Source organism: Natator depressus, chromosome 3, assembly GCF_965152275.1.
Source record: "Natator depressus isolate rNatDep1 chromosome 3, rNatDep2.hap1, whole genome shotgun sequence".
Classification (NCBI taxonomy): domain Eukaryota; kingdom Metazoa; phylum Chordata; order Testudines; family Cheloniidae; genus Natator; species Natator depressus.
In genome coordinates this window covers 130,315,753-130,330,504 of record NC_134236.1, presented here as the reverse complement: position 1 = coordinate 130,330,504, position 14,752 = coordinate 130,315,753, and the positions used below count along the sequence as shown (strand labels likewise).

Sequence of the window (14,752 nt, the reverse complement as noted above, 5' to 3'; positions counted from 1 at the left end):
ACTGAGAACACTGACCTAAATTTTAGAGTCTAAAATCTACTTATTGAACTATCCTCCTTCAGCAAATAAAGAATATTAAAAATCAGATCACTTGTTCAAGGGGAATAGAGGCTGTTACATACTATGCATGCATCCGATGAAGTGAGCTGTAGCTCACAAAAGCTTATGCTCAAATAAATTTGTTAGGACTTGTGGCACCTTAGAGACTCCTTTTCTTTTTGCGGATACAGGCTACTCTGCTGTACTCTGAAACCTGTCTTCTGCCCTTGTTGTTCTGGTATTCTGTACGCTCTTTGGAGCAGGGGCAGTCTTTCGTGGGGGGAGGCGGTTCTGTTTGTATAGCACCTAGTGCGGTGGGGTCCTGGTCCTTCACTAGGGCTATATTCACTAGGGCCGAATATATTTCGGAGTAGGTGCTATGGTAATACAAAATAATCAACTGTGCTCATGAATTGATTGAAAGAGCAGCAAACAATTGGCAACTGGTTCTTGAGATTTCCCAAACAGTGCTTTATAAAACCAGAAAAACACAGGCTGGGAGACCACAGAAATATAATTTTTTTAAAAAAATTACAGCTGTATTACATTTTTACATAAAAATATAATTGTTCCTGTTGTCCCAATAGTAAGAATGGAGCAGTGGCTCTTCGATTAGAAGACGTGAGCTTTTTAAATGTCAGAATGGAAAACCAACATATCAACTTAGCTATTTGATTTTAGGGGAGGAGCTGTCTAACGGATCCTGTGGTCTGCCAGTTCTGATCTCTCAACCACTGGACCTTCAAATAATAGAAATGGCTGGAAGGGATCTGAAGAGAGAGATCTCTGCACTGAGGTGGGACAAGGATACATATGATATACATAAAATATGTGCTAAAAATCCTCTTACTACCACCATATCTGAAACTTTCTTTAACAAGTCTGTGACCACCTAGGATTTTAGTTGTCACTATGTGCCATTGAGAATGTCACTGCAGCAGCAGGATTAGAACAATGATCCTCCTGCTCCAAAAGCACAATCCCTTAACCGAGAGAAGAATTTCCTTTAGCTGTTACAATATAGGGTCTATGACTCACTGAATGGCCATTTTAATTCTCTTCAGCAGAGGGCAGTAGTACACAGCCGCTCGAGCCAGTACATTACTGTTCTTAGGATTGCTGACGTAAGCTTGCAAAAGACTCAAGCAGCTGTTTTGCTCTTTTCACAAGAGAATGGGAACCATCTTGCACATCTCTCAGGAAAAAATAATGAAGCACCTCCTTACATAACACAAAGTGGTGACAACTATGGTAGCTGCAGATTTACTATCACCACTTGCAGAGGATGGCGTATGAAATTTGTGAAGGTTTTTAAAAGCTATAATTTAAACAACCAGTTGCTATGGTAATAGCAGCAATAAAAATTAAGCCCATCTGGCACAATGGTGTGGTCCAAAATTAATTAAATGCTTAACATGTTTTATTAAAGTCCAGAAGAAAATGAAGTTTTACAGAATTCAAAAGAAGTCTGATTGAATGGGCCCTAGTCCTGCTCTCATAAGTAGGGCCCCACCAATTTCACAGCTGTGAAAAAACATGTCACAGATTGTGAAATAAGGCTTTCCCTGTGAAATCTGACCTCCCCCTTGCTGCAAGTCCCCGCCGGGCTAGGGAGGGACAGGACTTGTCCTTCCCCTGCATGGCCGCTCTTGGGGGTAGATCAGACCCACCTCCGAGTGCCTTCCCCTGCTACAGGGCAGCAGCTCTGGAGGTTCCTGCAGCTGGAGGCGGCTTGTGGAGGTGGATCTGATCTTCCCCTGCCGCTGAAAGCGCCCGAGCCAGGAGCCTCCTAACTACGAGTCTCCACTGGCCTGGGGACGGATGGGACTTGTCCTTCCCCTGCAGGGCTGCTGTGGGGGAGAAATGGGGCAGATCAGACCCACCACTAGGTACCTTTTGGGTTGGGACTGCCACAGTTACAATGTTGTGAAATTTCAGATGTAAACAGCTGAAAACTTGAAATTGATCAATTTAAAAACACTCTGTCAAATTGATCAAAATGGACTGTGAATTTGGTAGGGCCCTACTCATAAGTTAATGGTAACATTCTTTCTTCAGAGGGAAATGTAAGAGGATGCTGGAACAATTTTTATAGTGGGGGTGCTGAGAGCCATTGAACCCAACTGTAAACCCTCACTATGATGGAAACCACTTCAAACCAGGGGGTGCGGCAACACCCACAGCACCCCCAGTTCCAGCACGTATGGGCTTCATTCATACAGGGCCCATTCCAACTGTCATTTCTATTTCAAACTAAAAAAGCAGCCCACAAAGTCTGTGCTTAGATGGGGAATCTCAAGCAGCTCAGTGGTTCAGCTCACAAACAGAGGCATCTAAACTTCATGAGTGAGCTTGAATCTCACCAGGGCAGGCTCTCATATAACATTTCTGGTATTTCTACTTCCAGTCACACCTGAAACGCCTCGCAGAATTGCATTTCCTGTGCCATTTCAGTGCTTGGTTCCTTTTCTACTTGGAAACCAGAAAATTATATATCTACCTTTATGACCATGGAGCATAAAATAGACTTACATCAAGTTCTTTTATAGAAACGGTCAGAGAGGATGTTCTTATTTTTCAGAAGACGCCCATGGTTGAAATCTAGTGAGTTCTTGGGAACTGAGTGTTGCAGACATCCTTTTATATTTCCAGAAACACTTTGTGGTGATACAATTAAGGTTATTACTAATTTCAGAACAGTAACATTGTAGTTGTGAAACAGAGAGAGGGGAGGTAATTTTATAGTGAAGGCTCCACAAAAGCCTTGACCAAAGATTTCCAAAAGTGAACAGTGGTTTCTTGATTGATTGGTGCCTATACTCTGGATTCCAATGGCAGGGACTCTTAAAGGCCCTGACTTTGAGGACAGGAGACGAGCACTTTCAGAAAAATCAGGCCTTTTTAAGGTGTCAGTTCAGGCACCCAACTACTAAGGTGCTTAATAACTAGTTTTTGTTTTGTTTTGTTTTTTTGTTAAAAAGTCTTGGTTCAAATCTTTCCCCACTGCCCATGTTAAAAAAACAACTATGAAAGCATTGCAAAGATGGATGAATGGAAATTCCTTTGACTCAAATATTTGTGAATTTTTTTTTCTCCACCTCTATTCATTCAGCTCTAGCCCAGGAACTATAATTTCCCTAGAACAACAAAAGTTAATCCAATACGTTAGGAATGTGTCTTAATTTTGCAAGGTTGCTCTCATCCTCTATAGCGAAGCAGGTTCCTCAGGTTTTCTCATGAGGCTCTCATCCTTAGTTGCATTTTATCCTTGTGTGGCTTTAATTCCCCAGCTAAGCATTACTACTGGCTAACAGATCACTGATCAACCTGATGCCACTGTTCGGCCTGAATGCATGAAATTGGCACACACCAGGAGAATTGTTTTCTATGGGGGATGCTAGGCCTTCCACTGGCAAATCTCTGCTCTGCTCCAAATTCACAGCTAATGCTGCGGGGTAACAGCAAGTGCTGACTATAGTACATTACCTTTGGCTCTGTGGGTAGGGTCGGAATGCACAATCTCCTCCAAGGCTCTTGATTGACTTCACCACTGTTATGACATGTCAAAGGTCTGATTTCCCTGAGTGTCCCATAAGCCTTCCAATTCAATATGCCATGCCAAGCCCGTGAGCTAGCCTTTATCACCCAAAACATAAAAGCCAAATAACCCAATGTCCCTGTTTAACACAAACAGTGTGTTAATGTCCCCACTGCAACCTGCTTTGTAAGGAGTACCCAAGCTACTTACCAAAAAGCTAGTAAATCTGCTCTGAGTCTCCCAAAATTAAATTCCCAATTCAATACCCACGATCATTTCTGCTAGTGAATGGAATGCAGAGGAAGCAGTTGTCATGGATCACAAAATCGCATGGAGCCACATAACAAAACATGAACCAGGAACTGAAAACGCTGCATAGGGTTTTCATTTTTGATCAGATAATGTACCTAACTTTGAATCTCTAGAAGGCATTTAGTGTGTCTGCTACCTGTTAACAGTTGGTAATCTGAGTTCTCTTCAGTGCAAGGCCCGTGAGTAGTTAATTACTGTAGCTAATCTGAGTTACCTGTGAGAGAGAGATACTGTGGTGGTTCAGTAGCCAGGATTCTCCTCTACTGCGATTCCAGAGACAAAATGGAGAATATTATCCCCTTCTTTCTCTTTCACAAATCTGTCAGCACAAAGGATCATTTTCCAAAAGTCTCAGTTTTAGGTCTAAGGATCTAGTAATCCCTTATTTCAACTGAAATGGCTTAAGTGTTTATCTACAAAGGAAATTCTTCTTGATGCTAGAAATTCAAATCTTGTTTACAAGGGAAGACCCTGGTGACTGGAGAACTAGTGGAAAAAGTTGCATCACTGGAGAAGAATTTAAGCTGACCAGTTCATGGGGGAGTGGATGTTCACTAACTGTTTTAAAATCTTTGGGTTTGATTTTCAGAGTGGGAACATCTACGACTACAACTGCAGTCAATGGGAGCTGTGAATGCTCAGCACATCTGAAATTCAGATCAGTTGTACAACACCTATTTAACACCACGGATTAATGGGCACTTGGGTCTAACTCTAGTCTATACCTATGTCTGTACTGGTACATGGACAAACCCTTCTAGTGTAGGTGCAGCTTGTATGGGCAAAGAGTGCTTTGCTATCAACTGTCTCTCCCATAGGGCTTGTACATTAAAAAATAAAATGGCTCCCCACCTGACACTATACTGGCAAAAGTTTCTGGGGTAGACCTTGCCTTAAAGGCTCAGCACATCTCCCCCTCACCCACACCCCTTTCACAAGTAAGAACTCCCACACATATAGAAGACCCCCAAGAAGTCCTTCAGGAAAAAAACCCAGGAATAACCAGAGTCTAAATTCCTAAGGTAAAAGAGAAAAAAAAATCAGAGCCCTCTATTCTCCCCCCCACTTTTTTTTTTTTTTTTTAAAGTAGCCTTCTTTCTACATGATGAAGACTCAAAGGAAAGCTCAAGATCAGCTTAAATAACCTCTGCAGGTCCCCTTGTAATGAACAGACTAAGTTACCGTCAGGATTTCTCATGGCTATGCGAGGAGATAAAGCCTCAATCAAAAACACTTCTGGGTTATTTGCTGACTTCTGGCAGCAGGATAGTCACAAGCCTGTCAGCATGAGCAGTCAGTGGATCAGCTGTCACAAACCTTGCTTCTCAAACTCTTCAAAAAGGTTCAGGCTGGTAATGCTAGGGCCAGTGAAGATGATGTAGTTTTTTCCTGATGCATTCTGACAAAGGCTCTTGGCCACCATACTGTGGAGTTGGGGCTTGTTCTTCAAAGCATCTAGTCCGTCAGCACCGCCTCCTTCTTTTAGATGGACATAAATCTTAATGAGCAAGTAGAAACAAGAAGACAAGGCAATGTGGTTAGAATGAGTCCGGCAGGAGCAATGCAGTTGCCAAACCCCTTGCTTGGCTTTCACTGGAGAGGAGTTGAAAAATTAAGGCAGTAGATACCTGTTTAAAATGTAACCCTTAATAACCTTTTATGACTGTTTGCCTTTAAATGACTTTGGAATAGCTGGGGCAGGTCTGGAATTTTCTGCTGGGGCAGCTATTGGGAGATACAGATCTATGCCTAAGATTAAGGGCTGCTTGAGGTTGCTGTTGCTATTATGTAGCTGGAAAAGCATTTGTCTGGCAGCAATAAACCATGACTCCTAAAGAAAACTGTATGTTGTGTTGATCCTACATAGACTTCATTGGTGTCAGTAAAGGGAGAACTTGGGACCTTCTGCTCCGAAAACACAGGCCTCTACCAGACGACCAGAAGGAATCTGTCTGCTGGCTTTACTGTAATGGCGTTCAGCTGTATATTCTCTGGCAGCAGACACTAAAGGGTGACATGACCACGCTGATGCCAGCATGACACTTTCTCCAGTACAAGCCAGTGGTGCCCTTACATACCAACCCTACGTTCTACCTGGAATATTCAGGGAATCACTCTAAGCCCTGGTCTATACTGCGGGGAGGGAGGGGTCGATCTAAGTTATGCAACTTCAGCTACATGAATAACGTAGCTGAAGTCGACGTACTTAGATCGACTTACCATGATGTCTTCACCGCAGTGAGTCGACTGCTGCCGCTCCCCCATCGACTCCGCCTGTGCCTCTTGCAGCGGTGGAGTACAGGAGTTGACGGGAGAGCGCTTGGGGATCGATTTATCGCGTCTAGTCTAGATGCGATAAATCGACCCCCGCTGGATCGATTGCTGCCCGCCGATCCAGTGGGTAGTGTAGACAGACATACCCTAACCCTCAGCATTTTTGTCCAGTTCATGACTTAGAGACAACCCATCAAAACAGACTGAACAAGGGAAAAAGGGTGCATTAAACTGGCTTTAACAGTCTTAAGCATCTGGCTCCTTTCTAGCTGGCTGCAATCCTTATGGATACTGTATTACTGCCGTAGCATCTTAAAGCTAACAGCTACCATTGTTCAGGCAATGTTCCTTCTGTCCTTCATAATACTCGGTCACCATCCACACAAGGCCATTTAAGTGGATATGCAATGGCAGGAATGGTTTGCCTCTGGTTAAATGAGTTGCTGATGACCTTAGTCCGATTTGCAAGTGGACAAGTATGTATAGCACAACTGGCCTGCTTGTTGAGAGGTGGAGGATTGAAATGGCACAGAGGCCAGACCAGTGCCTCACTCTGCAGATGGTCACTCTGGGAATGGTTATGACACGTTAGTTGGGCACTAGGGGAAAACTAACAATGGAGGTAAGCTATCAGGCAGCAGCAGAGACAAAAAAAAATTTCAAATACTATACAGTGCCTGTATTGCATCTTAAAGATAGGCACATCTGGGCTGCAGGTCCCCACTCTCCCCACCTACTCCCTCATGGCCCGGGGCAGCTACTTACAGGTAGGAGGCAGTAAACAATGTTTTCCTCCTCCCTGCCCCAGGCTGAGAGGGAGACAAACTTGCAAGCTCAGAGCCGGGGAAAGAAACTTCCTGAACTGCTACTGAAACCTGTCCTGGAGCGTAAGCTGCTGGAGCTGGAGCCTGAGCTCCTGCCTGCATGTTACACTCTGGAGGAGCAGCTCAGTTTTAAAGGGCCACAGCCTGCACCACGTGCCCACTGACACTGCAGTGCCCCAGGGTGCCTTACTCATCACCCTTGCAGCCAGGGAGCTAGAATCAGCTGCCTGTCCCCACCCTCACTCGCCTGGCAGCCCTGCAGAGCTGTGAGCCCTTGCTCTGCGCAGTTCACCCCGAGGAGCACCCCACAGTGTCTTGTTCAGAGTTATGAACAACCTCCATTCCCAAGGTGTCCGTAACTCTGAGGTCCTACAGTAAACAGGGGCCTTCGGTCTTGAAAGCTGTCACACCAGCACTTCCACCACTGCTAAACTTATATGGGCCATTTACTTAATTCAAAAAAGCATATCCGGCAGAAATCAGTTCCCAGCAGACTCTGCTCAGCAATGGAAAGCACAGGAAAGACAGACTTTTCAAAGGTGGTGGTGATGAAACCAGGTGTGGCTATATTCAATGGGCTATTCATTTGTATCTGAGGTTGCAGGAAGATATAATTTGCGTTGTAAAAATTCTCAATGGAGTGTGTGGGGGAGAGGCAGCATGGACCCCACAGCCAGCAGGGAAAAGGACCTTTAGCTGGGGATATATTTCAGAAGACTATAACGAAAGGGAGTGAACCTCTAGGTTACCTTTCACCCGAGGAGACCTGGAAAACAGGTGCCTTTGACTCTGTGGGGATCCTGGCTAAGAGGTAATCAGGAAAGTTACGACTGATGAGGAAGCTACTTTGAACAAAGTCTGTAGCTTGTTAAGTTAGGTCTCAGCCATTAGAAAGTATATTTTTACTATTGTTTGTTTGTAGCCATTTCTATCTTTATCCCTTCTATTTGGTATCACTTAACATGTGTCCTTTTGTTAATGCACTTGTTTTATTTTAAACCAAGTCAGTGCTATGTTTGAAGGAAGGGGTGTGTATACCCTAGTTAAGTTAATAAACTGTAATGTACTGACTCTTTAAAAGAACAGCAAACTTAATATCTTCTGCAAATGTACAGTGGCAGCGGCTGTGCATTGCAAAGATACACCTCTGAACAGTTCAGAGGCTGGAATTCACAGATTGTTACCTGCTAGGTGAGGTTTCGGCCAGGAAAGCCTTGAGGAGTTTTCTGGGGAGAAAGACAGACTAGTGTGGCAGGGAGCTGACACACACAGTCTAATCACCAGCAAAGCTCACTCTTGCTGGAGGCAGAGAGGTAACACGGCTGTGGGTACCCCAGCAGAATGTTACACCCATGCATTCCCATGGGAAACTACATTATCTCTGTGCGTCAATCTATTTCCAGAAGCAAGTCTAGTCTAAAGCACAGGCACTCTTACAAAGACCGTGGAAGTGATATTTCTCAAGTCTCTGGAAAATTCATTTTACTGTGTGACATTTTTCAGTAGCTATGGATCAGTTGCCACTGCAATTAACCACTGCAGTTTTTCATAGCACAGTCTGCTGCAGAGACTATAGTCCAACAGCCATCTCCATCTTGAGGAGCAGCCACCGGCTGTTAAGTATCTATTTCTGCAGCCATTGTACCCCCAGCTGCTGGAAGGGAGAAGGAGCTTTCTCTAGTCTTCCTTCTCCCACCAGAGTCTCCTGAGATTTGTTTGGGAACTTGGTAGGCTCCACTTCTTTTCCTTTCTCCCAGTCTCCGCTATTTATATCCTCTTCCCTCATGAAAAGCTCTGGTGCCTGCTTTAGTACGCCGAGTAAACCTGGCATGACTCTTCTCAGTGAAACTGCTGCCCATATGGTTGTGAACAGCATCAGTAAAACTAAGAATCACATTACTTTCACTTTGCTGTTGCGCAGGAAAACCATGAGCAGCAGCAGAGACACTGGAACTGGGTGAAGTCTCAGGAAAAAAGCACTGTCTTGGTTCATGTTTTGAAGGTTATTTTCCCAGCCCTGAGCTAGAAACAATTAAAATGTAAATTCTGCAGAAATTGCCTCCGAAAACTTCCCTCCCACTTGACAGTGGTGAGTGGATTGTTTTTTTAAACCCTAGCTTAATTAACATTTGGAATACACTTTGAGATCCTCAGGTGAAGATGCTATAGAACTGCAAGCAGTGTTGTTAATGACCAAGGTTAATTGAAACTGAGAGAATCTTTTGGGAGGCTATGGAAAAAAGTTGCTGGAGCATTCTCTGAGTAAAAATGCACACAAATGAAACTGCCCAACTTCATGGGCTTTCTTTCTGATCTAAGAACTGAGCTTGAGAATATATTTAATGAGACTCCTTGCATTTGTGCATTCTAACTGCCAGTTATTAGAAAAAATATGATGCAAACAAGGCACTGCTTTAAAAAAAAAATCTAACAAACCTCTAAACAGAATTTAAATATGATGGAAAACTAACTTTTTTTTTTTTAGCTGCCTGATCAACAAATGGACAGACAGTTAACTCTCCTGTAACTTGGCCCTTGAAATATAAATTCACCCCATGTTTTTTTTCCCTCCCTCTTTCAAAGTAAAGCTGGTAAATCAATTACAGCTTAATGAGAGAGAGAAGCTTGTTCTATGAGATATTTTTGTGTGATAGTGAAGTGATACAAATTCTTCAGTACACCTTCCCAATTTCCTTTAATACAGATTTTTAAGGGTACTGGAAATAGTTCCAGTTTTTTAATATTATGAAGAGTTTGAGCCAATTGTATAGACCAGAGGTGGAATCAGAACTGGACAGCAGCATTTAACATAACCTTTTATATTGTAGAAAAATCCCACATACAACTAATGTGAGATGCTATAACAATTGAAGAAATATCAAGGCAGGGGAGGCAACAGGATCTAGTGGGTGAGGCACTAGACGCAGGAGGGGTGTGTTCTAGTCGCAACTCTGCTATTGACCTGCTGCATGATTTTAGGCAAGTCACTTCATCTCTGTGCTTGTTTTTTGTTTTGTCTACTTAGATTGTAAGCTCTTCAGGGCAAGAATTGTCTCTTATCCTAACACAGTGGAGCACTCCAGTACAAATAATTAATAGTAATAATAGGTTAGTAATGTAGAAAGGAAACCCATCTGGGTTGGACGACTCTGGGCTAGCGGTAAACAATTTTTTCTCTCTTAATCTTTGATGTTTTCTCAGACTCATTTCTCCCATGATGAGCAGTTAAAAATGGGAGCTCAAATACAGAACCAACACAAGGGACTAAATGACTTAATATATCTGGAATCAGTGAAATTTCAGATGGCCATTAATGAAAATGAAACACACTGTTTTGCTAGTGAACGTTCTGCCAGTGAGTGAAATGAAATGGGAAACCAAGAAAGTCTGGAAAAAAAACAGATGGCTCATGGCAAACTCAGGGAACACATTTAATCCCATAGAACTTGAGTGCATATGGACTCAGAATAGACTATTAATCAGCATATTGTGGAATAGCATAGCCCTCAGATGCCAGAGCAATATGCTGATCTAGTACAAAAACCAATAGCCCCTTCCCCTGCCACCTCCAAAAAAAAAAAAAAACCCCCAACCACATTCTGGAAATGCTGGGCTCACGTGATGAGAGATTTATTGGAAAACACATTACAGTTTGAGAGGCATTTCACATGGTGGCAAGAGAATGGGAATTCAGCCACTTGATTGTCACCAGGGGCTTGTCTACATTTGAAATGCTAGAGGAGCACAGCTTCAGCTGTACACATTGAAGCACTACAGTGGCCCACTACCCATGCTGATGGGAGGGGTTCTCCCTTTGGCTAGGTAATCTACCCCCCCCTCCCCAAGTGGGGGTAGCTCGGTAGAAGGAAGAATTCCTCCGTGGATTTTTCACACCCCTCAGTGATGTAGCTAAGTCAACAACTTTTTCCATGTAGACCAGGCCTCAAAAATTCCCAAGCAAATATGTTTGGCTGAGAAAACAATGCAGACTGTTAAACGGCTACTGGGGAAAGAAAGACCGTGAGAGATGAGATGCCGCTGCCACCACCACGGCTTTAGGGTCTTGGAATAGACATTAGCACTATAGGCCAATAATGTTCCCCAGCACTTGTGCTGATGATTTTACCTTGTGGAAACTCATTCATGCAAAGGATACATAGGGTCTCACTAGAAGTTGGGGAGCAAAAATATACAGCCAGGACAAAAAGCTACATTATGACAGATCTGTAAAGTTCCCTAGAAGCTAAATATAAGTGATTCTGTTGATATACAAAGCTCCGATGGCAAATGTGAAGCTGCAAATTCCACGTTTGTACAGAATTGAAACACCCCAGGGTACAATTCTCAGATGAAATACATGACATCTGAAAAGAGCAATGGAAGAAGTAATGAAGAGGAGACAAGATTATGACTGTCATGGGCTGTTCACTAGCTCCCAGTATGCATCCCCACACCCCGCCCCCGTGAGAGTACAGAGCAGGACTCCACAGGTACGTATGGAAGCCTGGCTCATCAATAGCTTCTACAAGAGACACTGCAACTGTCAACAGTGGCTGTTTCCCAAGTCTATCCCTTCCCCCTTCTCTCTCTCTCTCTCTCTCTCTCATGGTCCCCCGAACACGTGCTGGTTGTATGGAGAGGTTTCAGTGGAGAGAGGAAGGCGTATGCTGACCTGGGGAGGCAGCATGATCCAGTGAATAGAACACAAGCCTGGGCACAGAAAGACCTGGCTTCTGGCCCTCATCCTGCCTCTGACTCACTGTATGATCTTGAGCAAGCCACTTAACTTCAGTGCCTCAGTTTCCCCATCTGTAAAATGGGGATAATAAAAACATTTGTCTGCATTGGTAAAGCACTTAGAGATCTACAGAAAAAAGTGCTATATGAGAGCTAAATGTCACTTATTAATAACTTTTCCCCCTCCCCTCCTTTAAGTAGTTACTGACCAAGTTCAGCTGGCATTTGTACTTGGTCATCCCCTTTGAGACGTCTAGCAAAAGGAATGACAGAGCCTGAAGTGTCCTAGCATGATGAAAAGCTTCAACAGCTCTGTTTTGAATCCTTTAGTAGCAGGGCTGCAACTAGGGTGGCCTGAGCGGGGCAGCCGCCCAGGATACAGAGCTACCGGGGGTGTAAAAATGGGGCAGCACACAGGATCAAAGGCCCAGTGGTGTCAGCCCCCACCCTTGCAGGATCAGGCCCAGTGGTGTCCGGCCAGAGCCCAGGGTGCTCCGGGCTTCCCTCCCTGCTGGATCGTGGGGCAAGTGACCAAAACCGGAGCAGGTTCCCCAGCACTAAGACCCTGGTGGGATGGCAGGCAAGCAGGATGCTGAGTGCCAGCTTGGCTCCTACTGAGCATGCTCATTGCTCAGTGACATCTACTAAAGCTGCTGCCCTTGCTGAGAATTAAAGTTAAAGGGAGGCAAACGGGGGGGGAATGGGCAGGGTCTGACCAGGGGGTGGAAACTGACTGGGCTGGGGGTAGTTGGGGGGTGTCAAACAGCAGGAGGCAGGGACAGGAGAGGGACTGAGGAGCAAAATTTTGGGTTGGAGCCGAAGTTCAGGCCAGGGTTGAGGTGCTGCCAGATGGTGGCAGAGAGGGTAATGGTTAGCCCAATGGGATGAGCCACCTACCCTGTTTGCAAAAATGCAGGGCTGGGGGGGGAGACAGAATGGTTTCCGTGCTTAGGAGGAAGTGTTCGGAGAGGAAAAATTAAGAATTCCTGGGTTGCTTGCAATTTACAGCTAGGGGAAGCCACGGTAGAAACAAAGAAGTAAACATTGCACAAGTAAAACATGCCTTTTTAGTCAATAGTCAGTAGGGATAAAACACGTCCTGCTCCCTGCTTTAGCTGCGTTTTCCTGTTTCTCTGACCTACCCTTACTTGTTGCTGCCCCAGCCTCAGTCAATCCTTGTTAGAGAGAGCAGAATAAGGAGCCTCCCTCTGATCCATCGTTATAATGCTCCAATAACTGGCCAGCCAGGTACACTCACACATTGGGGAACTGACACCTTCATGGCACACTGGCCCTGGATGCCGAACACAACTGGGCTTTTCTTTTAAAAGGTCTCTAATTTTGGGCTAGGGACAATTTTCAGTTGTGTCCAAACAGACAATAATACAAACCATTTACTGTACAGGTGAAGAGAGCAATAGGGAAATCTGCATTGGCTGCAGATCTGGATTGGGGCTGCTGGCAAGATATGCACTGGCGAAGCATGCATCTGATGAAGTGGGTTCTGACCCATGAAAGCTTAAGCCCAAATAAATTTGTTAGTCTCTAAAGTGCCACAAAGACTCCTCGTTATTTTAGCATGTCTACTGTGACCTGTGCTTGTTGCATTCTGGGCTGTGACCCAGCTAGTCTGTTCCTGGCACTCTTTACGGATTGGGGTCATCACCTCAGTGATATGTTCATCCAATCACTGTAACCATGGCATTGGCACTCTCTCATGCTGAAGTACAGCATAATCTGATTTCACAATCACCACAGCTGTCATAAAATAAAGGGAAGGCTAACCACTTTTAAATCCCTCCTGGCCGGAGGAAAAACCCTTTCACCTGTAAAGGGTTAAGAAGCTAAAGATAACTTCGCTGGCACCTGACCAAAATGACCAATGAGGAGACAAGATACTTTCAAAGCTGGAGAGGGGGGGAAGAAAGGGTTCTCTCTGTCTGTATGGTTTTTTTTTTTTTTTTTTTGCCCGGACCAGAGCAGGAATGCAGCTTATAACTCCTGTAAAGGGCTAATAAGCAATCTAGTTAGATATGCGTTAGATTCTGTTTTGTTTAAATGGCTGATAAAATAAGTTGTGCTGAATGGAATGGATAGTCCTGTTTTTGTGTCTTAAGGTTTTGCCTAGAGGGATTCTCTGTGTTTTGAATCTGATTACCCTGTAAGGTATTTACCATCCTGATTTTACAGAGGTGATTCTTTTACTTTTTCTTCAATTAAAATTCTTCTTTTAAGAACCTGATTGCTTTTTCATTGTTCTTAAGATCCAGGGTTTGGGTCTGTGTTCACCTATGCAAATTGGTGAGGATTTTTATCAAGCCTTCCCCAGGAAAGGGGGTGTAGGGTTTGGGAGGATTGGGGATGGGGGGAGATGTTTCCAAGCGGGCTCTTTCCCTGTTATATATTTGTTAGACGCTTGGTGGTGGCAGCAATAAAGTCCAAGGGCAAAAGGTAAAATAGTTTGTACCTTGGGGAAGTTTTAACCTAAGCTGGTAAAAATAAGCTTAGGGGGGTTTTTATGCAGATCCCCACATCTGTACCCTAGAGTTCAGAGTGGGGAAGGAACCTTGACATGGTGGCAGAGCGGTGGGATTAACTTGAAATCATTTTGAGATTTTTTGAACCAGAAGCACAGATTTTAAAAGGAATTTTTTTTTCCTTTGGGCTGCTGGAAAGCAGGTTTTAAGCTGAAAGCAGTTAGAGTTTTTTTTTGTCTCTGCTTGGGGGCCAGAGCAAAGACAAAAGGGAATTGTCTTTTGTGAGCTGGGGTTTTCTCTACCTAAAGGCAGGGTAGTTAACCTCCTGCAGGGAAATTCACAAGTCTTCACAGACCTGAAGTTGTTGTTTTTTACCTACAAAAAGCAACTAGAGGGGTTTTCTGTTTATTTGCCTGGAGACAAAGGTGTTAGATTTTTTTTTTTAAGGATTTTTCTTTAGGCTGACAATCACTATCCGAGAACATAGGTATCCAGTTACAGCACTATATATATATAGAGAGAGAACCTCCAATTCTCTCCTGTGGGCAGCC

At 44.1% G+C, this 14,752-nt stretch overlaps 1 protein-coding gene across 1 annotated transcript in view; it reads right to left on the bottom strand.

Moving 5' to 3' along the window:
• The window catches only part of PGBD5 (piggyBac transposable element derived 5), a 99,439-nt gene that overhangs the window by 24,418 nt on the left and 60,269 nt on the right, over positions 1–14,752 (bottom strand). Inside the window, exon 4 of the mRNA XM_074948818.1 lies at positions 5,207–5,387. Within this exon, the coding sequence (XP_074804919.1) occupies positions 5,207–5,387 (181 nt within the window). The remainder of the gene's footprint in view (positions 1–5,206; positions 5,388–14,752) is intronic.